This window comes from Malus sylvestris, chromosome 4, assembly GCF_916048215.2.
Source record: "Malus sylvestris chromosome 4, drMalSylv7.2, whole genome shotgun sequence".
In the NCBI taxonomy this organism is placed as follows: Eukaryota; Viridiplantae; Streptophyta; class Magnoliopsida; order Rosales; family Rosaceae; genus Malus; species Malus sylvestris.
Window position 1 is genome coordinate 11,918,543 of NC_062263.1, and position 25,462 is coordinate 11,944,004.

Here is a 25,462-nt window from a genome sequence, read left to right on the forward strand (position 1 = left end):
CGGGGTTTACTGGCATATCTTTTGACCAACTTTGGGTCATGGATTGGAAACTTCAATGCTATGTTGGTTTGAGATGATGGATAAAGAATTCAACTCTCCCGCTGCTTTATTTAATACATGCACAAATTCTTATACACCTTCATCTCCAGCAGCATTTAAGGCTACTTCTATTTCTCTATCCCCATTTTTATAGTGCTTGGAAGTAAGACCAACAAAGGAAAATATCAAATTATTATAGTCAAATTATAATTAATGATTGATATGTTAATTTGAAGTTTTATGTCAAATTTTGTATTTCTTCAACCGAATTTTGTACTTTCAACAAATGTTGCCCAACTGTGACTACCCAAATTCATCCTTCTAAATCCTTAATAACATGAATTTTACCCACTCATAATCATATTGATTTGTGTTTAAATTAACAATCTATAAGAAAACTTGTATTTGCATAAGAAGAAACCAAAGAAAAACATGAATTTCAAGTGATTCATTTTATACACATGTGATACAATACACTAGTGGAACACGTTTCTACCCACGCGTCTCTTAATAATAATAATTTTGTTTTTATTTTTTTTAAAGTGATTCATATTCAAAGTATCATGTTGTACAAATTTTCTACGTTAAGTATATCCATACCTTTCTTAAGCTGTGAACATCAATCTTAAGGTCTTCAATTAGTGGTCATTCCTACAATGAATCATTCAAATCCAAAACTATTCGGTCATCTAAAATGACAAAAAAACGCAGATTGTGAAATAAAGTTGAAATGAAAATGTGGGTGTTAGGATAATTTTTGAAAGAAAATCTAAAAATAGACTCATTATGATCCTTGATTAGAAATCGGTTACCCGTAATTTTAGAAAGATATGGACAACCTTAATGTAAAAAGTTTGCATATTGTAGCGAGTCATTTCAAACACATTGTATGTAGCATTTCTGTGATTCTTTCGACAAATGTAACCCAATTATGAAAAATCAAGTGGATCCTTCTAAATCCTTAAACATACCCAAATGCACAACACTAGAGCCTTAGCATATGACTCATCCCACTCCCAATCTTAATTGATCTCTTTCAATCATTACATATTAGGTTATATATTTCATCATAATGCAAGTTATAATTGCTTAGCCTTAAAAAACTTTAAAAAAAACTAACATAGAATACAAAAAATGAGAAAAGTTAGGACATGTAGAGTGGGTGGGGGGAAAGAACATGATGATTCAGGATCACAAGTCCTCAATCAGGTGGAGAGTGATTCTCGGATCATTATTGAATCCAAACAAATCTAACATTTGGCTTGGACTGCCCCAATGCCAAAAGACCTAATTATGAATTGGATGATCAATATATACATATAGTATTGTTGCTTGTTGGTATATAAATATGGACGGCAAAACTTGGACCCAGATTTCGTGGTCCTCTCCCGGCCGGTCCGGTTCTGCTGTTTCGAGTAACTTCCTTAATATTCACCCTTGATCTACCTCCAATGTCAAAGACTCGTTTGTTGGAGAATAGAGTCTTACGTCGGAGAGATAATAAGATAAAATACAGTTCATATGTGGGAGATTTGCTTTTAATATCACCGAGACTTTTTTTGAAACCTTACACTTAGTTATAAGTGATTAATGTAGGAACAATATCGGGGATGTTGGTCGTGAACTACACTAGGTGTAAAAATTTACCGTCAATGTGTTCGATTTTCCTGATGAGAAAAACAAAAAATCTTGACAAAAACTTATCAGCCCGTGAGCCTTGAAAACGGCCTCAGATACCAATCTTGTAATCTGCAGAATAGGACCAGGACTTGGCCTTTGAGTTGTACATACTCAGACCTATCACCAACAAGTTTTAATTTGTTGAGTTTGACTTGTGATTCTTCTATTGGGTGCTCGTTTAGAAGTAGTATTTCTTCATTAGTTTTAAAATTTTAATTTCCATGTAGCTCTCTGGAGTGTTGTCACTCCCCACCAACCTCTTACACTCTTTCTAACTTTAGGGTTTTTTTTCTGCATTATGTCTGGGAAAGAAGATTCGAATTTGAAACTTTCGTGCGCAACCTCTAGCGGCATAGAAGAACGCAACCTCTTTCGGCAAAGAAGGACATCTTCAAATTCCTAACGACTTCCTTACATTCATGGTTCTCGTTGTTTTTGTGTGGGTATGTTTGAAATGTTGCATATCCATGAAGACGCATGTGATCATACACTCTTATTCCGAAATTGCAAACGAATTTGTGTAACATAATGATTTATATATGACACTGCCATTCGCACTCATACGTTGGAGTGCACGAGTGCAGATTGCAGACGGATTAGTGCTCGTTTTTCTCAGTTGAGGTTTTGCACCCAAAAATTTAGGGTTTTTCCTTTGATCAAAAGGACTCGTTAGGGTTAATTTCTTTCTTGTTTATGAGAGGTGATATTTGACTTTATAACACATTTCAACAAAGTCAAAACAGAAGACAGATAAAATACAACTTTAAGTTTAGGTTAGTTATACAGAGTTCATTGACAATCATACACTTCAAAGGCGATTATTACCGATGAATAATGTTTTTCTTATATTTTTTGAGGGAGGAAGTATCCGAACTTGAGACCTCTTCCGACATTATGAAGAGAAGTATCACTAACTCAATGTAATTTGTATAACAATGCACAATTTTTGTATACAAGCTTTGGTGATATACAATGTTTTAAAACACTCGCCCCAAGGCGCGCCTAGGCAGCCTTGTAGGCGGGGCATGAGGAAAATCGCCTCTGTTTTGTGGGAGTGGCCGAAAACTCGCCTAGGCTTCGTCGGGGGCACTTGGGCGGCCAGAGCGCGCCTGAGACGTTCATTGGGCGTTTTTTTTTTCTTTTTTTGAGTTGTCCAAATCTGAAATTTTCTGATCAGGGGGTCGTCTGTCTAAAGAAGATGAAGAAGTTGCAGTCTTCCATAAAAAAAGATGAAGTCGCCAGCGCATTTCCTTATCCTTTTCTTAATATTTTTTTCTTTTTAAGTTTAAAATGACCATACTTTGCGGACATTTCTTATCCAACTATCTTTCTTTATGTTCACTTTTTGTTTTTTATATTATTTTTTTCTCATATTCAAAATAGAAAAGCATCTTTTAGTTTTAGTTTTTATTATTATTTTTTTAATAAAGAAGCATATTTTCCTGGATATTCTGCCAATAGGAAAAAAAAGATAAACATCTGTTTGTTTTTAATTTTTTTAACGTTATATTATTTAAAAGATACATTATCTTATCCTTATTTCTTTTTTTAAGACTACATATCTTACTCAAATATTACTCAAAACTCTCATAATTCATATAAATATGCACTTACTTAAGACTAAATGTATGATTTCATTCTATTTGTTTGATTGTTGGTTAATTTGATTGCTTGGTTAAACTTGTTTGTGATGTGAGTTCAATTTGTTTGTGACATGTACACTTTTGAATAACCACTAGTACAAAAACATGTTTGCGTGATGGACCAAATTTCATCGAGCAAAGTATGTTTGTGCAACGCTAAACACAAAACGTCGCGCAAGATTTTGGTGCCAAACCAAGAATGCTTTACCTTTTTTTTCAACCATTGTACGACGTAGGTGCACCTACGTTGCGCAAAACAGCTTTGCATGACGAAGGTCCACCTACGTCACGCAAAGTCAACGATACTTAAGAGTTTATTTATACTTTGATTAAGTATAACATAAGATTTTGTTTCATTCCACTAGTGTAAATATTTTAAATTGAATATCAAATTCATTCATTGTATTCATATAGGAACAAGGAGTGTAGCTATAAAAAATCATCAAAATTGGAGTTAAAATAACCGTTAAATAGGGATTTTTCGTATACAACTGTTGAAAAGTTATTTTGTCCTGTTACTTGGTCTCTGAATGTTTGTTTTTTGCGATTTTTGGCGTATGGGATCTCGAAGTATATACAAACAAGTTTGACAGTTGGATAGTTGAAACTAGTTTCATAGAATGCGTATCCCATCTAAACAATAGATTCACTAACATTTAAGAGTTTATTTATACTTTCATTCCACTAGTGTAAATATTTTAAATTAAAGATCGAATTCATTCATTGTTTTCATATAGGGACAAGGAGTGTAGCTGTAAAAAATCATCAAAATCGGAGTTAAAATAACCATTAAATCGGGATTTTTCGTTTGTAACCATCGAAAAGTTTTGTCCCGTTACTTGATCTTTGAATGTTTTTTTTTTTTTTTTGCAATTTTTGACATATGCAATCTCGAAGCATATGCAAATATGTTTGACAGTTGGATCGTTGAAACTAGTTTCGTAGAATGCGTATCCCATCAAAACAATAGATTCACTAACAATTGAAGTTTATTTATACTTTCATTAAGTATAACATAAGATTTTGTTGTATCCACTTGTGTAAATATTTTAAATTGACGATCGAATTAGTTCATTGTATTCATATAGGATCAAGGTGTGTACCTATAAAAAATCATCAAAATCGGAATTAAAACTACCGTTAAATCGTGATTTTTCATTTACAACTATCGAAAAGTTTTGTCCCGTTACTTGATCATTGAATGTTTGCTTTTTGCGATTTTTGGCATATGTTTGACGGTTAGATCGTTGAAACTAGTTTCGTAGAATGTGTATCCCATCAAAACAATAGATTCACTAACACTTACAGTTTATTTATACATTCATTAAGTATAATATAAGATTTTGTGGTATTCACTAGTGTAAATATTTTAAATTGAAGATTGAGTTCATTCATTGTATTCATGTAGGATCAAAGAGTGTAGATATAAAAAAAATCATCAAAATTAGAGTTAAAATAACCGTTAAATCGTAATTTTTCATTTATAACCATCGAAAAGTTTTATCCCGTTACTTGATCTCTGAATGTTTTTTCTTTTTTTTTGTGATTTTTGGCGTACGCGATCTTGAAGTATATACAACCAAGTTTGACGATTCGATCGTTGAAACTAGTTTTGTAGAATGCGTATCCCATCAAGTTCAATGGTGTGTGTATATATATATATATATATATATATATATATTTGTTAAATAGCTTTAAATTTATTTATTTTGTATGCATAACACTTAAGAAATTGAATGGTATATATATTTATTAAGTAGCTTTAAATTTATTATTGTAGTTCGGATCGGATTTTCGTTAGAAAAATATATTATTGTGTTTTATGTAAAAAAAAAAAGAATTTGAAAGGAGAAAATCACAGTTTCAGTCAATTTTATAATAATTTAAAAAATATATATATATAATTTGTGCAATGTAGGTTCACCTTCATCGCACAAAACTATTTTGCATGACAAATATTGTCATCGTGCAACGCTGCTTTGCTCGATGAAGGTGCACCTACGTCGTGCAAAGACATTTTGCACGACGAATGGACTCTTTCGTCGCAAAAAGTCAACGACTTTGTACTATAACATAAGATTTTGTGGTATCCACTTGTGTAAATATTTTAAATTGATGATCAAATTAGTTCATTGTATTCATATAGGATCAAGTAGTGTAGCTGTAAAAAATCGTTAAAATTGGGTTAAAATAACCGTTAAATCATGAATTTTCATTTATAACCGTCAAAAGGCTTTGTCTTGTTACTTGATCTCTGAATGTTTGTTTTTTACGATTTTTGGCGTATCTCGAAGCATATGCAAACATGTTTGACGGTTGGATCGTTGAAACTAGTTTCGTAGAATATGTATCCCATCAAAACAATAGATTCACTAACACTTAAGGGTTTATTTATACTTTCATTAAGTATAACATAAGATTTTGTGGTATAGTGTCACAGCCCGTCCCGGAATTTCGATTTCGAGGATGTGAATTTACGTATTTATCCCTAAGATTTACTAAGGCATGTGATTTATAATTTGGTTGAATATCAAAATTTTCCTAAGTTGTTGGAGAGAAGAATTAATATTTGGATTGGGATTGTGTGGTTAAGGAGTTTTTGGGTGGACCACACATACCTAAGCCTACCCTCTCTCTTCTCTCGTGGACTCTCTCTCTCTCTCCTCTCGATTTTTCTGCTTCACGTGCACTGTGCACGTATGGACAAGCTAGGAACCTCCCATTTCTTCACGGATCGAAGGTTCTAAGGTAAGATTTGAACTCCTAGTAAGCTTGTGAGTTCGTATATGTGATTTTTGGAACTTAAAACCCTCAGAATCTTCGTGAAACCCTAACCCCGAAAATGTGCACTGTTCATGAACACGTAAAATCTTGCATTTCAGGAAATTTTAGGCTCACAGTGAGCTTAAGGAGATCCTCACGAGCTTCGGGGTACTTCGTTGGTAGAATTTGGACGTCGGAGGACTAAGAACGAAGCTTTTCAAATTTGGCCGGATTATCGAGCTTCCTCAGGTAAAATCTAGTGGATTTTAGACTTTGAAACTAGTCTATCGTGATTCTACATGTTGAGGGCTTCAAATTGATATAAAATATGAAGAAAACGGTTGAGAAACGACGGAGAACAAGGAGATTGAAAAATCTCCAGTTTTCTGGCCACCGGAAAACTCAGTCCAGTGAACTCGAGGAAGAAGACTAGCGTGGGGGCGCGTGCCGCTTCAAAAAAAATTTCTAAAAATTTCTCGACGTCCGTGACGTCGAGTAGGTCGATGTGGTATATTCATATACCCAAATTGAGCACCGTATGAGAAGTTATTTCAAATTGTTGGTTATGTGCATGAAATTAACGTTTTTATAGTTGTTTCGCATATAGGTGACACCTATCCCGAGGACGAGCGCATCCAGGGACGTCACGGGGGTTACGACCCATTGACTTACCAGTGAGTAGGCAGTTTTGTTTTCAGTATATACCTATATACTATTAATTTTCCCAGAAATTGAATTTATATGAAAGTATGTTTTCAATTGTCATGCATACATATTATGAATTATATGAATTGATATGAATGCATATATATATATATATATATATATGTGAATTGGTGCTGTGGACGCACATGTGAGTATCAGGTGAGTTTTATGTTACTCATGTGAATCATTGATGATGTGAATTGTGTTGAGAGCTCATAACCTGCACCCCTGGTGTTAGTGCTTATATTATTCACCGCACCGAACGCTCACCTTGGATCCAAGTAAGTGCATGTCGTACAGACCATGAGAGGGTTCCGACATGCTAGTCGTACAGACCACTAGAGGTGGTTCCGACTAGTAGGTGACCTTAGATTACGTGCGCATATGATTGATGAGAGAAGCACTAGAGCATACCATTACACCATTCTTGTCGTACAGACTACTTCAGGTAGTTCCGACTTATGTGCAGAGTAGTGCCGTACATGTCACCATGGTGACTCCGGCTGGGTTGGATATTGAGTTATGGAATTAACCGTATAAGACCAATTGCAGGGTCTCCGGTTGATTCATTATGTCACCTGTTATTTTGAGGCATCTATGTTTTGTTATTGACATTTATGGCATGGCATATTCCTAGATTGTGATAGATGGGTGACTTGTGACGTATGAGGTTTTATATGCTATTATGTTATTCTCTGGGAAGGTATACGAGTTTTACAGTGAGGGGTTAGAAATGTTTTTAATGAAATGTTTTGGAAAACTTTGGTTTTACTGACCCACTCAATTTTGTTTTTGCGCCCCTCCAGGTTCTAGTTAGCAGTTGGTGGCTCACGAGGTTTTCTTCGGCGTTCTGACAGACTTCCTGCATATAGGACTCACCTGCGGGTGTTGTAATTTAATTATAGTCCTACTTGACTGCATCTAGTTTCTTTTATGCTTTGAAATTGTGTACTGCACACTTATACTCACTCTAGCATGCTAGTTGGATATTACTACTAGTAGTTGGTTTTTATTCCTTCGTATTTCTCATATCCCTTGCGTCTGCACCATATTTTTGGTTACGTCACACTCACGTGACGGCCAGCACGCCTTGATTCTAGGATCGGGGTGTGTCATATAGGGTCAAGGAGTGTAGCTGTAAAAAATCATCAAGTTAAAATAATCATTAAATCAGGATTTTTCATTTCTAACTGTCGAAAAGTTTTGTCCTGTTATTTGATCTTTGAATGTTTGCTTTTTGCGATTTGGCGTATGCGATCTCGAAGCATATACAAATAAGTTTGACGGTTGGATCGTTGAAATTAGTTTCGTAGAATGCGTATCCCATGAAAACAATAGATTCACTAACATTTAAGAGTTTATTTATACTTTCATAAAGTATAACATAAGATTTTGTGGTATCCACTAGTGTAAATATTTTAAATTAAAGATCGAGTTCATTCATTGTATTCATATAGGGTCAAGAAGTGTAGCTATAAAAAATCATCAAATTCAGAGTTAAAATAACCTTTCAACCGTGATTTTTCATTTATAATTGTCGAAAATGATCTATGAATGTTTATTTTTTGCGATTTTTAGTATATGCAATCTCGAAGGATATACAAACAAGTTTGACGGTTCGATCGTTGAAACTAGTTTTGTAGAATGCGTATCCTATCAAGTTCAATGATATATATATATATATATATATATATATATTTATTAAGTGGATTTAAATTTATTTATTTTGTACGTATAACACTTAAGAAATTGAATAGTATATATATTTATTAAGTAGTTTTAAATTTATTATTGTAGTTCGGATCGGGTTTTTGTTAGAAAGATATATTATTGTGTTTTATGTTAAAAAAAATGAATTTAAAAAGAGTAAAATCACATTTTCAATAAATTTTATATTAATTTAAAAAAAATATATATATATAATTTGCGTGACGTCACAATGGGTGGTTGTGCAAACAAACTTTACGCGACATATCAACCAATTCGTCGAGCAAAGACGTCGTAATTTATACATACGTCTCGCAATATTTGCTAAAATTGTGGCGGTTTAATTAGAGAAAAAATGGGCGATTTTTCAAAATATTTCCGATTGGAAAAAATGGGCGCTTTTTGTTTTGTATAACCCTAGGCTGCTAGGTGTTCTCATTCTTCCCTTCAAAGACCACTCCAGTTCAAATCCTCCCTTAGACCTCTCTTCTCCTTGCGCCTCCTTCACTCACAGTCAGTCACCACCACTCACCACTCCACTCTCGCAACCCCACAGCCGCAGCCTCGCAGCCTTTGGAGCCCCAACTGTAGTCTGCAGCACACCTCAACGGCTCAACGCTTTCGCCCTCAAGCACTCGCTCGCTTCACCGTCGACAGCCGTCACGGCTCACAGTGATTCCGAGGTAAATTATTTAATTTCGCATCTTAATTTCTCATCACAGCAAGCCCACCTTAATTTCTCTGTTTGTATTGGAAAGCTCTGTTTGCATTTTAATGGGAATTACGATTAAAATAGAAAAATTGATGAATACAGGCACGTATATAATTAAGAGAAAGATGATGGATACAGCCACAACTCTGTTTGCATTGGGTTTTCGTTTAATTTTTTTTAAATTTATGATTATTTTCTGGGTAATTTCTTTGTAGATTTAGCCTATTAAGATTTCTGATTTGTTTATGGTGTTTGTTGTTCATCAATTATTTGCGAAATAGAATTCAATAACTTATTCATGAGATTTGTCTTCATTTTTTTTTATGTTAAATGAAACCCTCTTGTTTTCTATATGCGTGTGTGTGTGAATATATATAGACATAGCACCAGATAAGGAAACACAGACCGAGTCGACACACTCTTCTCAGCACTTTTCTTGTTGCCTCTTGGAAATATCGATTTTATGAACTAACGTTTCTCACTTTGATTGGAGACTTGGAGTGTTGGAGACCAAACAAGAAGAAAAAAAATGACAAGAGATTATTCGGGTAATTTGTTATATAGTTTTTGAAATGACATCCACCATCCTTGTGGGTATTCTGTTGGGTTTTTTTATTTTAATTTTAAAAAAATATTTTTATACAGACTAGTTTGAGTTGAATAAATCAATGGGTGTTGGAAGAAGTTGTCCTCGATCAGTTCAGTTGGTCAACACAACACAACATTGCAGTTGCTTAATTCATGTTAATTGTATTAGTTTCATTGAGCTTCTGTGTATAGTATAGCTGCCTTGCCTTGATTATATTTATTGTTTCAGCTATTTCAAGTAAACCATGTGTTTGGTGTTGATCAACCAAAACTACTTTTGAATTAGTATGCAATACTGCTTTATATATATGTGAACAAATGCAAGAAAGGATATGATATTACTTTGCCTGCTAATTGATTAGTTTCAAATGCAAGAAAGAATTAGTTTCTAATGTTATATTTTTATGATTTAAAAATTGTATAGATGTCACAGTTGATCACTCGTCGTCGGGGTGTGATCAATGCGTCTCTAGCATTTTCAGCACCTACTGTTTCAGCCATGAGTGCTCCATTGATTGGGGAGCCTACACCCCTTACTAAGGCTACTCCTAAGGTGTCCCAAGTGCTCGCATCATTGACGTCATCAGTGTCAGTTTAGTATCTCAGTGCGGCCCAGGAAGCAGCCGGGGATGCTCGGGAAGCCTAGATTGCAGCCTAGTTTTCGGCCTACGACGAGAAGATGAGCATGATCTTACGAGCCTTACAGATGTTCGGCCTCCAAATCTCGATGCCAGCACTTGATCTTGCTCCACCTTCGACCTCCCAGCCACTTTGCCCAACCTTGTAATATCCCTCGTTTAATTAAGAGTGCAGTGTGATTATAATTGTTTTTATACAAAATTTTAGTCTACTTAGTGTTTATTTGTTTAATAGCTTTTAATAATATACTTTTTTATTTATGAGATTTCCTATTATTGTTAAAAAAAAAAAAATTATAATAATAATAAAATAATATTCTACAAAAGAAAGGAAAAGACCATCCTTCCATACTCTTCCTTTCAGAGCGATGGAAACAAGGAAGCTGGCAGGAGGTGGCTTCCATATCTTTAGGAAAAAAATCTTCTTTCTTCATACCAAAAATCGGATAGAGATTAGGACACCTTGTGATAGGTCGACCTTTGATTGATCAAAGGAGTGTGTCATAGAGAGTTGTTCATCTCCTATTGCACCAAGGAGTGTGTTCAGCAGAGGATGAACTGAGAAGAGACACAAAGGTCTATAAGCAGGAGGTGGATGACCTAGGAAGCTAGTTTTTTATCAGGACTCTGATAGGAGTGAGTAGGATTAGAGAAACTATAAAAGGGGTTGCAGAGAAGTGGGAAAGCATCAAAAATCGAAAAAGGGGTAGAGAAATTGAGAGTTAGAGAACGTGATTGTGAAGGAAGGATTCAGAGATTTGAAGGGTAAACTTCTTGTTCCTTGATTATTTAGATTTTTCGAATTTAATTTCCTTAGTTGAATTGAAACTGCCATGAGATATATTTGGAATTCTTAGTTTTAATTAGGGTTTTCTACTGTACAATGAACTAATCTGAACTTGAATTAGAGTTGGGTAATTCGGATTGGGTGTGTAGATCAAATTTCTTGATCAAGGGTTTGGTTCAAAAAGTCAATTTCTTGTTAATGTTGAGTCATGTTATATTTAGGTGTTGTATACATGATTTCTGGATTACTTGGAAATATTTTGAGTTTTATGAATTGGAAGTGTACTGTTATGTAAGTTGCTAAAAATTTCAAAGAAAACTCAAGTTTCTAGTGGTCTTATTTTGCTCTTAATTCATAGGTCTTTATGTGCTCCTTTGGAGAAAACTTTTATTGTGTTGAAAATATATATGTCCATGATTGTAACCCAATTGTTTTCACTCAGTTCCATTGAGTTTTGGTTGATCAAAACCTTATTTAAACTTGGGTCGCGAGCTGCCAAACAGCAGCAGAAAACTGGGTTTCCAGTTTCAAGACTCCATTTTTCTTTTAGCATAACTTCCAATTTAGAGCTCCGTTTTCTACAAACTTTATATGCTTTTAAAGTACATAACACGAACTTCAAAACCCATGTAAAATATTACACAATTTGGTTTAGTTTTGAAGGTTCGAAAATGAGTCTAAACTTGGTTCAATAGTGCTGTTTTTCTGCAGATTCTGTGAAGATGCATAGTTCTGTTTTTAGCACACCTAATTTCTTTCCCAGATTCCTTTCTAGTCCTTTTTACTTGATTTGAGTGACAATATTTGAGTCTTAAGATTCCAGAATTTATGTACTTTCTTTAGATAATATCAATTTTGTGGTTGAACACTTAGTTTGGTTTCTAATATGTGTTACTTGTGTTTATGCTTTTGGTTGTATTTTTGCGTTCCGATTAGGTTCTTCAGAGAAGCAAAATTAATCGAATTCAAGGTAGGGGGTTCTGGGAAACCTTCTATATATATATGAATTTAATTATTTCTTACTTAAGTACATATACAAGTTTGATATGCATGTTTCTATTGGGTAATTGAGTATAATGAATGTTCAAAATGAAATTTGGGTCCATGATGTGGGAGTAAAGTGGGATTGTCAGAAAGAATTTCGGGAATCTAAGGTGGTGACTATTAGTTTTGTGTAGTTGAGCCAAACTCTTAGTAGGTACCAGGTCTCAGGCGAGCCCACAGTGCACAGATTCTTTAAGGGTAATTCGGGACTGGAGACGAAGAGTTTAGGCAAGATGACTAACAAAAAAAGGGAGTTCGGGGATGTTTAGGGATGGGGGTTAGTTCATATATTTAAACACTCGGGATCAAGTGGTATAAGTACGGAATGGGACGTACAAGGTCTGGGTGTTTAGTTATGTGGATTAACGGGTATAATTAAGGCATTTGCATTGCATACTTATGCACCATTCTGATTTTGGTTTTAATTCTGCTATCTTAATTATACTTTATTATTTTAGTAATGAAGGTATATGTCCCTACTAAGCGTTTTAAGCTCACCCTAACGAAATTTTGCAGGTACAGAACCAGAAATCTAAAAGTCTACTTGCTGTCTGTTGTGTAATTATGTAGAAGAAATAAAAAGATGAGCTTGTTGGCTTTTGCTCTCTTGTTTGAATAAGGAACTACTTTTGTGTGAACTTTCAGTAGTTCATAAGTTGTAATTTTGGCTGAAACTTTCAATAATGAATCTGTTATTCAGTTAATTTTATTCCAAGCGAGTTATACATTCTTTTATTTCATGTCACATTCTTAATTATATTAGTTAAACTTATAATTAAGGTGTGATTCACGTTCTGAACCAAGGTTTACGTTAATCCTTGGGTTGGGGCGTGACAATTTGGTATCAGAGCTCTAGGTTAAGTTTAACCGTATGTGTTTATTTGTTATTTGATTTCTAACTTTATATGTTGATGTTTAGATGCATCCTGCAAATGGAAATGATGCATGGGGTGGATTTAAGCTGGGACCCAACAGTTTAGAACCTTATAATGAAGATCTGTACCATACACGCCTTCGTAATGAAGCCTTTATGGAGTTGGTGTATGATACCTATGAAAGCAACCATAGAAGAATGTTTTACAGGCCAGAGATGCAACGGGAAGTAGTTAGGCATATAAACAAGTCGCTGAACATCAAGACTCAATACCGTATCCAGATAGAGTCCAGTGAAAATCTTTATGGTGATGTGATGAACCATGTGACAGCTTTAGGTGGAAATATATGGCCTCCGCCAGGTGTTAACTTAGCCCAGGTTCCAGTTCAAGTTCCAGCTCAAGGAGTACCAGAAATTCCGGAAGCCCTATCTGATAGTGTAGTTTCTATTCCTGCACCATCGGTTACTCCTCCACCTGTTGTCTACATCAATTCTGAGTTTGATAATGAAGAGGACCCTGAAGAGGACCCTGTTGAACCTTCTGAAATTGTTGGACTTCCCGAACGACAGTTCGATTTAAATGAAGACTAAGTTCAGGTTTGGGAAGTGACTGGTGTAAATATTTTGCAGTGAAGTGCTGATATGAATGGCTGATTTTTGGTGTAATTAGTGTGCAGCCTTCTAGATGTTTTTGGGAGAAGTAATAGCCTTCAAAGGATAGGCGTTGATGCATTTTTGCTGCTGTTCGTAACAGAAGTTTCAATGTACTTTTATAGTTTATGAAACATGTTTCTTAAAGCTTTTGGGAAAGCTTTGTAAATTAAGTGTAGCTACTGATGTTAGCCTATAACCAATAGGTTAGCAATGTATAATAGGTGTGTTTATTTTCATTTATGCATCTAATGTCTGACTTATACTTTTGAGATTGTATTCTTTTGTTTTGTTTGGTTCTGTGTTGATTGAACTACAGTTGAAAAGAAAAACAAAAGAAGGGTGAATTAGACTTGTTTCACATCTTTTGTACAAGTATGAAAAGGGAAAGTAACTATTGGTTGGTTTGATGTAACATAGTATTGCATTCCAACAAAGGTAGCTTGTATTCAAGGTAGGATACTGTCTATTTGAATGATTGTTTTAGTTGTTTTATTATTATTTCTTAAGATATTGCTACAAGTTATATTTTATAAGCGAATGTGATCAAGTTTCTTTAAGTGATTTATTCTTATTTGATTGATTTGCTTGGTCATGATTGAACTTACAGACTTCTTGTTTTATTTCTATTTAAGTTCTCTATTCTTTAAGTTGTTTTAATTTACATATGATTATGGTAGATTTATTTTTCAAATTTTGGTTATAGAGATGGCGGAAGTAGAAGGACTTGGCGATAATGGTATGAACTATAATAATATGGAAGTATTATTAGCTATTCACGATATGGCATCAGCGATTCGTGAGACAAATCAACATAACCATGAACCTCATGAGGGAACAGAAAATGATCAAATAATGAGGATTCAAGGGGAATTTCGCAAAACCCGACCATCAATATTTAAAGGTGACCCAAACCCAATGCAAGCGGAGGAATGGTTACGCCAGATCAAGAGAAAGTTGAATGATCAGAGGGTTCCGGAAAATCTGAAAGTAACAGTTGCTTGTACTTACCTGGAAGGACAAGCTTATCACTGGTGGGAATCCGTGCTAGTTAATCCTGATCTTCAAATTACAACTTGGACAACATTCGGGGTTATATTTTTGGAGAAGTATTTCCCTGAGACTATGAGAGCCATGAAGGCTAGAGAGTTTGCAAATCTTTGCCAGAATGAAATGACTGTGGCACAATATGTGTCGAAGTTTGAAGAATTAATGCATTTTGCACCTTACATGATTCCAGATGAGACTACTAAAGCAACAAAGTTAGAAGAAGGATTAAGAGCAGAGATCAAAGAAAAAGTGGAACTTTTTAAACTGAAGAGGTATGCTAAGATTGTTGATCGTGCTTTAATGGCAGAACAGAGGATTTTAGGTTCTAAAAGAGCTTTGGAGTATAAGAACCCAGGTGGAGGGCCAAGTAGTAAACGCTCAAGGTTTGTTCCACCTCGCTTTCAACAAACTCAAACACTCTTTGGTCAAACCCGAGGATGATCTTGCTTTCATTGTGGGCAATTAGGACACTATCAAAGGGAATGTCCAAGGTTGCAAATGAACCAAGCACCTAGAATTCCACCACCACAATTCCATGCACCACCACCACCATATCGTGCTCCGTACCAACCTCCACTGAATCAATTTAAAGGACCTATTAATCAACAGGCACAACGTCCAAGAGGACAACCTGCACCAGGGAGACCTAGGGCACCGTCAGGTGCTAGGAGACCCGGACAACTTGCTCAGGGTCGAGTTTATGCTGTTGGTCGAATAGCTGAACAACAAGATCCAGGATTAGTGGAAGGTACATTTCTAATCTTTAACTCATCAGCTAGGATATTGTTTGACCCTGGTGCTACGAATTCATTTATATCTACATCATTTGCATCCATTCTCAAGTTAAAGTCTGAATCTATAAAACGTCCATTTTTGGTTGGATCTCCTTGGGGAAGTTGTGTGGAAGTAAATCAAGTATGTAGATCATCCACAATAGATATATTACATCATAAATTGGATTGCGATTTGTTGTTGTTGGACTTGTTGGATTATGATGTAATATTTGGAATGGATTTGCTTAAGCGATTTGGAGCTATTATTGATTGTGGAAAGAAATTGATAACCATGACAACCCCAGATGGAAAAAAGTTTAGTTTCTATGGTGATACAAAGGTCTCAAAACCTGATTCGATTTTGGATAAAAGAGAAGTGAATTATTTGAGACAAATTGCTCATATGATTGCAGAAGGTATAAGTGAATCCAAAATTGAATTTATTCCTGTGGTGAGGGATTTCATTGATGTATTTCCAGAAGACTTACCAGGATTACCACCTATTAGAGAAATCGAATTTTCCATTGAGACGTATCCAGGAACATCACCTATTTCTATACCTCCATATCGTATGGCACCAGCGGAATTGAAGGAACTCAAAAAGCAACTTCAAGAGCTTCAAGAGAAAGGTTTTATTCGGCCTAGTACATCACCTTGGGGTGCTCCCGCCTTATTCGTAAAGAAGAGTGATTTAACCCTTAGGTTATGTATCGATTATCGTTTACTAAATAGAATCACGATAAAGAATAAGTACCCTTTGCCTAGGATTGATGATTTATTTGATCAATTAAGAGGTGCTAGATATTTTTCGAAGATTGATCTTCGTTCTGGTTATCACCAACTTAGAGTAAAGCCGGAAGATATACCAAAAACTGCTTTCAGAACTCGATATGGACATTATGAGTTTTTGGTCATGCCGTTTGGATTAACAAATGCTCCAGCAGCATTTATGGACTTAATGAATCGAGTTTTCCAGTCATATTTGGACCAATTCGTTATTGTCTTCATTGATGACATTCTTATCTATTCCAAGTCTAAGGAAGAGCATGAAGAACACTTGTCAATCGTTTTACAGACATTAAGAGAACATAAATTGTTTGCCAAGTTAAGTAAGTGTGAGTTCTGGCTAACTGAAGTAATATTTTTAGGACATGTTATTTCAAATAAAGGCATTGCAGTGGACAACTCAAAGGTGGAAGCAGTGTTGAATTGGAATCAACCAAAAAATGTTCATGAGATACGAAGTTTTCTAGGTTTGGCTGTTTATTATAGAAGATTTATTAAAGATTTTTCTCGATTAGCTGCTCCAATGACCAAGTTGACACAAAAAGGAGTTAAATTTGTTTGGACTCATGAGTGTGAAGAATCATTTCAAGAGTTAAAAGTTCGATTGACAACCGCTCCTGTGTTAATCATTCCTGAAACAGGAGTTGGCTACATAGTTTACACGGATGCGTCATTACGTGGACTAGGATGTGTTTTGATGCAATCAAACAGAGTTGTTGCTTATGCTTCTCGTCAACTAAAACCACATGAAAAAAATTATCCGACACATGACCTGGAATTGGCAACCATTGTTCATGCATTGAAGACATGGAGACATTACTTGTACGGGGAACGATTTGAACTCTATTCGGATCATAAAAGTTTGAAATACTTATTCACACAGAAAGAGTTAAATCTAAGGCAACGACGGTGGATGGAATATTTAGAAGATTATGACTTTGGTTTACATTACCATCCAGGAAAGGCTAATGTTGTAGCAGATGCCTTAAGTAGAAAACCTCAAGGATTTGTGGCTAATTTGTGTTATCAAAAGTCAAAGATGATAGAATGCCTTTATGATTTTGAGTTGCATGTGGGAATACAAGAAGGTTGTGCATATTTATGTAATTTAGTTACCCACCCATCTTTAGTTGGAAGGATTATTGATGCACAACAAACTGATTCTCTATCTCAATCCATTCGAATAAAAATTTCAACTGGAGAGACAATTGAAGGATGGAAACTGCATGCAGACGGTGGATTGAAGTATTTGAATAGATTGTACGTACCAAATTTTTCTGATCTTAGACATGACGTTCTCCGGGAAGGTCACTATTCATCTTACACAATCCATCCTGGAGGAACCAAGATGTATCAAGATCTTCGACGTCAGTTTTGGTGGAACGGTATGAAAAGTGATGTAGTGAATTTTGTTGCAAAATGTCTCATTTGTCAGCAAGTAAAAGCCGAACATCGGAAATCATCAGGCTCACTACAGTCGTTACCCATAGCAGAGTGGAAATGGGATCATGTAACAATAGATTTTGTTACAGGTTTACCAAAATCTCCAAAACAACGAGACGCGATATGGGTTATTGTGGATCGTCTGACCAAGTCAGCACATTTCTTACCAGTTAAAACCACCTATTCTACAGAAGTTCTTGGAAAACTTTATGTTCAAGAGATAGTAAAATTACATGGAATTCCTATTTCGATTGTGTCAGATAGAGACTCTAAATTTACTTCTCAATTATGGGGAAGTTTACAAAAAGCTTTCGGAACAAAGCTCAACTTTAGTAGTGCTTTTCATCCACAAACAGATGGGCAATCAGAAAGAACTATTCAAAATTTGGAGGACATGTTGAGAGCATGCATTTTAGACTTTGGCGGAAGCTGGGAAGATCATTTATCATTAGCAGAGTTCGCTTACAATAATAGTTATCAATCAAGCATTCAGATGGCACCGTATGAAGCATTGTATGGAAGACCTTGCCGATCACCTTTATGTTGGACAGATGTAGGGGAAACGGCATTAATAGGACCCGATTATGTACAAGAGACTACTGAAAAGATCAAAGTCATAAGACAGCGTCTCTTAACGGCTCAAAGTCGACAAAAAAGTTATGCAGATAGAAGGACAAAGCCCTTAAAGTTTGACGTTGGTGATAATGTATTTCTTAAGGTATCACCACGAAAAGGAATCAAAAGGTTTGGAAAGTCTGGAAAATTATCACCCCGGTTTATTGGACCATTTGAAGTATTGGAAAGAATAGGCGAAGTCGCTTACAAATTAGCACTACCTCCTCAACTTTCAAGCATACATAATGTGTTCCATGTCTCTATGCTTAGAAAGTATGAACCAGATCCGTCTCATGTAATTGACTGGGGAGAACTCACAATGGACGAACAACTATCATTTGAAGATAGGCCGATTCAAATACAAGATCACAAAACGCAAGTACTACGCACAAAAACTATTCCCTTAGTTAAAGTTTTATGGCAACATGGCAATGTAGAGGAAGCTACATGGGAGTTAGAGAAGGAAATGCGTATGAAATATCCAGAACTTTTCATTGTTTCGGGTGAGTTTAAATTTCGAGGACGAAATTTCTTTTAAGGAGGGTAGATTGTAATATCCCTTGTTTAATTAAGAGTGCAGTGTGATTATAATTGTTTTTATACAAAATTTTAGTCTACTTAGTGTTTATTTGTTTAATAGCTTTTAATAATATACTTTTTTATTTATGAGATTTCCTATTATTGTTAAAAAAAAAAAATTATAATAATAATAAAATAATATTCTACAAAAGAAAGGAAAAGACCATCCTTCCATACTCTTCCTTTCAGAGAGATGGAAACAAGGAAGCTGGGAGGAGGTGGCTTCCATATCTTTAGGAAAAAAATCTTCTTTCTTCATACCAAAAATCGGATAGAGATTAGGACACCTTGTGATAGGTCGACCTTTGATTGATCAAAGGAGTGTGTCATAGAGAGTTGTTCATCTCCTATTGCACCAAGGAGTGTGTTCAGCAGAGGATGAACTGAGAAGAGACACAGAGGTCTATAAGCAGGAGGTGGATGACCTAGGAAGCTAGTTTTTTATCAAGACTCTGATAGGAGTGAGTAGGATTAGAGAAACTATAAAAGGGGTTGCAGAGAAGTGGGAAAGCATCAAAAATCGAAAAAGGGGTAGAGAAATTGAGAGTTAGAGAACGTGATTGTGAAGGAAGGATTCAGAGATTTGAAGGGTAAACTTCTTGTTCCTTGATTATTTAGATTTTTCGAATTTAATTTCCTTAGTTGAATTGAAACTGCCATGAGATATATTTGGAATTCTTAGTTTTAATTAGGGTTTTCTATTGTACAATGAACTAATCTGAACTTGAATTAGAGTTGGGTAATTCGGATTGGGTGTGTAGATCAAATTTCTTGATCAAGGGTTTGGTTCAAAAAGTCAATTTCTTGTTAATGTCGAGTCATGTTATATTTGGGTGTTGTATAGATGATTTCTGGATTACTTGGAAACATTTTGAGTTTTATGAATTGGAAGTGTACTGTTATGTAAGTTGCAGAAAATTTCAGAGAAAACTCAAGTTTCTAGTGGTCTTATTTTGCTCTTAATTCATAGGTCTTTATGTGCTCCTTTGGAGAAAACTTTTATTGTGTTGAAAATATATATGTCCATGATTGTAACCCAATTATTTTCACTCAGTTCCATTGAGTTTTGGTTGATCAAAACCTTATTTAAACTTGGGTCGCGAGCTGCCAAACAGCAGCAGAAAACTGGGTTTCCAGTTTCAAGACTCCATTTTTCTTTTAGCATAACTTCCAATTTAGAGCTCCGTTTTCTACAAACTTTATATGCTTTTAAAGTACATAACACGAACTTCAAAACCCATGTAATATTACACGATTTGGTTTAGTTTTGAAGGTTCGAAAATGAGTCTAAACTTGGTTCAATAGTGCTGTTTTTCTGCAGATTCTGTGAAGATGCATAGTTCTGTTTTTAGCACACCTAATTTCTTTCCCAGATTCCTTTCTAGTCCTTTTTACTTGATTTGAGTGACAATATTTGAGTCTTAAGATTCCAGAATTTATGTACTTTCTTTAGATAATATCAATTTTGTGGTTGAACACTTAGTTTGGTTTCTAATATGTGTTACTTGTGTTTATGCTTTTGGTTGTATTTTTGCGTTCCGATTAGGTTCTTCAGAGAAGCAAAATTAATCGAATTCAAGGTAGGGGGTTCTAGGAAACCTTCTATATATATATGAATTTAATTATTTCTTACTTAAGTACATATACAAGTTTGATATGCATGTTTCTATTGGGTAATTGAGTATAATGAATGTTCAAAATGAAATTTGGGTCCATGATGTGGGAGTAAAGTGGGATTGTCAGAAAGAATTTCGGGAATCTAAGGTGGTGACTATTAGTTTTGTGTAGTTGAGCCAAACTCTTAGTAGGTACCAGGTCTCAGGCGAGCCCACAGTGCACAGATTCTTTAAGGGTAATTCGGGACTGGAGACGAAGAGTTTAGGCAAGATGACTAACAAAAAAAGGGAGTTCGGGGATGTTTAGGGATGGGGGTTAGTTCATATATTTAAACACTCGGGATCAAGTGGTATAAGTACGGAATGGGACGTACAAGGTCTGGGTGTTTAGTTATGTGGATTAACGGGTATAATTAAGGCATTTGCATTGCATACTTATGCACCATTCTGATTTTGGTTTTAATTCTGCTATCTTAATTATACTTTATTATTTTAGTAATGAAGGTATATGTCCCTACTAAGCATTTTAAGCTCACCCTAACGAAATTTTGCAGGTATAGAACCAGAAACCTAAAAGTCTACTTGCTGTCTGTTGTGTAATTATGTAGAAGAAATAAAAAGATGAGCTTGTTGGCTTTTGCTCTCTTGTTTGAATAAGGAACTACTTTTGTGTGAACTTTCAGTAGTTCATAAGTTGTAATTTTGGCTGAAACTTTCAATAATGAATCTGTTATTCAGTTAATTTTATTCCAAGCGAGTTATACATTCTTTTATTTCATGTCACATTCTTAATTATATTAGTTAAACTTATAATTAAGGTGTGATTCACGTTCTGAACCAAGGTTTACGTTAATCCTTGGGTTGGGGCGTGACAAACCTATACCTAGTAGCCTGATGTATCAAACCTAGAAGACCACTTGTTGTAGTTTTTTCTTTTTTGTTCGGACATCTTGTATGTACATTTTCATATATTTTATAATTAAATACATTTTCTTGGTTTATTAATTATTGTTTAGAATTTAATTACAATATTTATTAAAAATTAAATAAAAATATTTTTGCCAAAAAAAAAAACAATTAAAAAAAACAAAGGTTTGCATGACGAAGAAGTAACATGCGTCACGCAAAGTGTAGGACCTGCGTCACGCAAAATTGCTTTGCACGATGCAGGTTCCTACGTCGTGCAAAGACACTTTGCGCAACACATGTTACTTCTTCGTCGCATAAACACTGTTGTCACTGCCTTGACGCGACAGTTAGTGAGCGACGAAGGTTTCGTTGGGCTAATTTTTGCGCGATATTTTTTGACTTTGTGCGACGAAGGACTTGCGTCTTGCAAACCGTTTTTTGTACTAGTGAACAATGAATATTTATTTTACAAAGTATTATATTTTTATATATTATATATAATTGTGTATAATATATAGCCTCAGGCCTCAAGATTTTCGTCTAAGCGGGACTATCCATGAGACGTCTCGCTCATGCCTCCTTTTTTAAAACATTGGTGATATAAATACTAGTAAAATCAAAACTCGAATGAGACGCTATGCCATCCAGCTATAACATTATTGTTTTTAAGAATAAAGTCAAAGACGGCCAAATTTATTGGCCATAGCATAGCACAGCAAGGGTTAAACATTTAAATTAAGAATTCAGAGGCAATGCATTATGCATTACACATGGTTAAAGATCAATAATTAAGGGTTTATTATTATTATTTTTTAATTTTTAATTTTTTTTTCTTTTGAATTCCATGCGCCGCACTTTCTCCATATTTGAAGGTCCTGACGCTTTGACACTTGATTGGGCCTAGGGTCAAATTCTCATGCAAAGGAAGTGTTTTCTAAGGTGCGGATCGAGCTTTGCGAATTGCATGCAGACCGAATGTAGGCTATTGGATGAAATCTAAACGGTTGAAAAATAGTACCCAGCATAAATTTAATTTTTTTGGAATTTAAACTGTCACCCCCCTCCTCCCCCTCGGGAGACATCAACAGTTATCAATGGCAAAACCAGGAATTGTTAGAAGGAGGGGCGAAATTTAAAAAGGTAAGGTTCTATAAAATGTAGACAACCAAATCCTTTTAGATAGTAAACAATCGCAAAAACATCTCTCTTAATGTGAACAACCATGCTAACACTAAACCGTTGATCTCTCATTTTGTTACGCAGTGATGTTTTCACAATATTCATAGCAAAAAACCCTCTCGCTACTTAAGCAGTTGCAACTGGTAACTCGATGTTTATCTCATTAAAGCAACCATTCAATTATTTTAGTTGCATACCAAGGACTTGAAAATAGAGATCCACATGATAGTAATGTAAGTTTGTGAGTCTTGGAGCTTTGAATTTTGATTTTCCGGCTGTGAAATGCAAATACTCTATGTTAGGAACATTAATATCATTTTCCTCACAAAGTTTTTAGACATTATGAAACAAGTCCTCAAAGTGACATCAGAAATTCGTTAAAAGTAGTGATGACTAGAAAAAGATATTCAAATTTGAGTATGAATGTAAGGCTTAATTCACTCACTCATCCCCTTATTGTAGAAATTATCGTTTGTGATAAAAGAAAAATCAACATTAAGGTAGTTTTAAGTATTGAAAGTCTTAATATCACGTCCAAAACAATTAATTAGGGACCAATCAAAAGATCCAACCAAAAGAACGAGGGACCAAGACAAACCATTAAAAAAAACAAAGGGACCAAGTCAAACAGAAGAAAAGAAAGAAGAAAAAAAAAAATGGAGAAAAGCAACAAAAGAAAGAAGAAAAACTAAAATGCAACGTTTCATTTATAAGGAATGGAGAAAACGACGTTGTTCGGTCCAACGTTTTTCTTTTAAAGCACACCTTTTCTTTTCTTTTCTTCTTCCTCGCACACGAGCTACCTCTTTTGCAACGGGCAGCCTACCGACGCAATGGCTTTTCATGTGGTTTTCTGACGACAGGATGGGCAGATTCTTCACTCTTTATATGGATTTTCGAAGACTGGAAAGGCAGCCACATCTCCTTGCGCTGTTGTGGCTTCGCCCTTGCAGGTTTTTCGACAAAAGCAGAAGGTCATGCCGTCGCTCCTGGGCTACATTTCTGTCAAGGTGCTCCGCTTATTCTTCCTCATGGGAATATCATCCATGCCTCTTCAACGTCTTTCTTCCCCACAAAAAGAATAGAATAGCTTTATCACCATAGAATAGCTTCACCTACAACAGTTACCATCATAAATTTTCCTTCTCTCACAATACTCTTCATCTCCTAAAACCATTGAAGCAAACTTGATCCATATGCAGTGCAATGCGTTTTCCTTGGCTTTAGTCCCAATAAAAAGGTTGTCGGTGTTATCATTCATCTATTCAACATATATATGTCACCATGGATGTCACCTTCTCCAAAGATGAGTTATTTTTCCTTCCCAGCCAAGCTCCTTAGACAAACTCCAACCCTTGGAGTAAGTCCTAAATTTTCCCTTATGTTCCTCCCCCCCCCCCCCCCAATTTCTCTCCAACATGTGTCCTAAAATTGAGTTTTAACACAGTTAAGTGTTAAAATCTATAAAAAAAAATAAATAAAAAAAACTCAAATTCCCCCCAAGATTTAGCCCAAAAAACTTTGTAGAGCCAAAGAATGTGGCCCACCCACATGGGGTTGTCTGCCTGATGTCTGATGGGTAACTGAGTCCAACGGCTCTTTTATGATCTAGCGGCCACAATCAGTTGGGCCGTTGGTTCATCCAACGGTCCACATTCAAACTATTTTAGTTTTATATTTATATATTTATTGAATCTAACGGCTGAGATCGAATATAATCAAATCTAACGATAAAAAAAAGATTTAACTACCTAAATTTAAATCCAACGACTAAAATAAAAAAAAATTTAACTCAAAATTCACCCAAAAACTGACACACCTCGACCGGAGTCGAGGCATGCTGGCCGTCACGTGAGGGTGAAGCAGCCAAGTGCGCAACATAAGTGATAATACTAAGAAAATATGAATAAATAAAAACCAAAACCAAACTTATTTAACTAGAGATAAAATATAAGTGTGCGAAAGTGATCAAGTATATGATACACACATATCAGAGCATAGGTAACACGAAAGTGCAGTCGAACTAACTAAACACTAATTATACAAACCGGGAGATGATCCCTACAATATTTAATGGAACGTCAGAACCGCCGAGTAGTCCTCGTGAGCCACCAAAGATAAACAGCTACCTAGAACCTGGAGGGGCGCAAAATAGAAGGGTAAGTGGGAAAAAACAAAGTGTTTGAAAACGTATTTATCTTTATGAACATAATAACCCCTCTACATAAAACCCATATAGTTTCCAGAAAATACTACTATGTAGGTATGAAAACCAATGCACAAGACTAGCGAAAACTAAGATATGCCATGTCATAATATTTCAACACTAAAAGATGTAAACCAAATGTGCAATTAATATAAAATAGTATGCCGGTTGGAGTCACCTTGCGCGACCTGTACGACTGGATCTATAGCTTATCAATCTAGGCTAGCACAAGAGTCGGAGTCACCTAATGTGACATTTACGACAGGCTGGGTATAAATATGTATGCTTAAGTGCTACGATCACGTGAAGGCTGTGCGATAAATTGCGGGTCACTTACGAGTCGGAATCACCTATTGTGGTCTGTACGACAGACTGGCACCAGACTTGGATCCAAGGTGAGTGTGCGGTGCAGGAGGTGAACAATCACGTGAAGGCTGGCCCTAGCCTCGGGCGGGAGCATAAATACTGGGGTGCA

The 25,462-nt window shown here is 35.5% G+C and overlaps 2 protein-coding genes and 1 long non-coding RNA gene across 3 annotated transcripts; all 3 read left to right on the top strand.

Moving 5' to 3' along the window:
- The first annotated feature begins 11,149 nt into the window (after positions 1–11,149).
- LOC126617770 (uncharacterized) lies at positions 11,150–14,094 on the top strand. Its single transcript, XM_050285819.1, has 3 exons — positions 11,150–11,240; positions 12,199–12,232; positions 13,226–14,094. Exon 3 carries the CDS (start codon positions 13,226–13,228, stop codon positions 13,769–13,771), a length of 546 nt encoding a protein of 181 aa, XP_050141776.1. The 5' UTR covers positions 11,150–11,240; positions 12,199–12,232; the 3' UTR covers positions 13,772–14,094.
- A 445-nt stretch (positions 14,095–14,539) lies between these two features.
- LOC126618121 (uncharacterized) lies at positions 14,540–15,322 on the top strand. The gene has a single exon (XM_050286214.1). The coding sequence runs from the start codon at positions 14,540–14,542 to the stop codon at positions 15,320–15,322; it is 783 nt and encodes a 260-aa protein (XP_050142171.1).
- Positions 15,323–19,072: 3,750 nt separating this feature from the next.
- Positions 19,073–21,440, top strand: LOC126617771 (uncharacterized). The gene is made up of 3 exons (XR_007621522.1): positions 19,073–19,667; positions 20,624–20,657; positions 21,248–21,440. It is a non-coding gene; the product is annotated as an uncharacterized LOC126617771 (long non-coding RNA).
- The last annotated feature ends 4,022 nt before the right edge of the window (positions 21,441–25,462 follow it).

Coding starts and splice junctions, on each gene's coding strand:
- LOC126617770 (XM_050285819.1), top strand. CDS start 13,226: ATGCATCCTGCAAATGGAAATGATGCATGGGGTGGATTTAAGCTGGGA.
- LOC126618121 (XM_050286214.1), top strand. CDS start 14,540: ATGGCGGAAGTAGAAGGACTTGGCGATAATGGTATGAACTATAATAAT.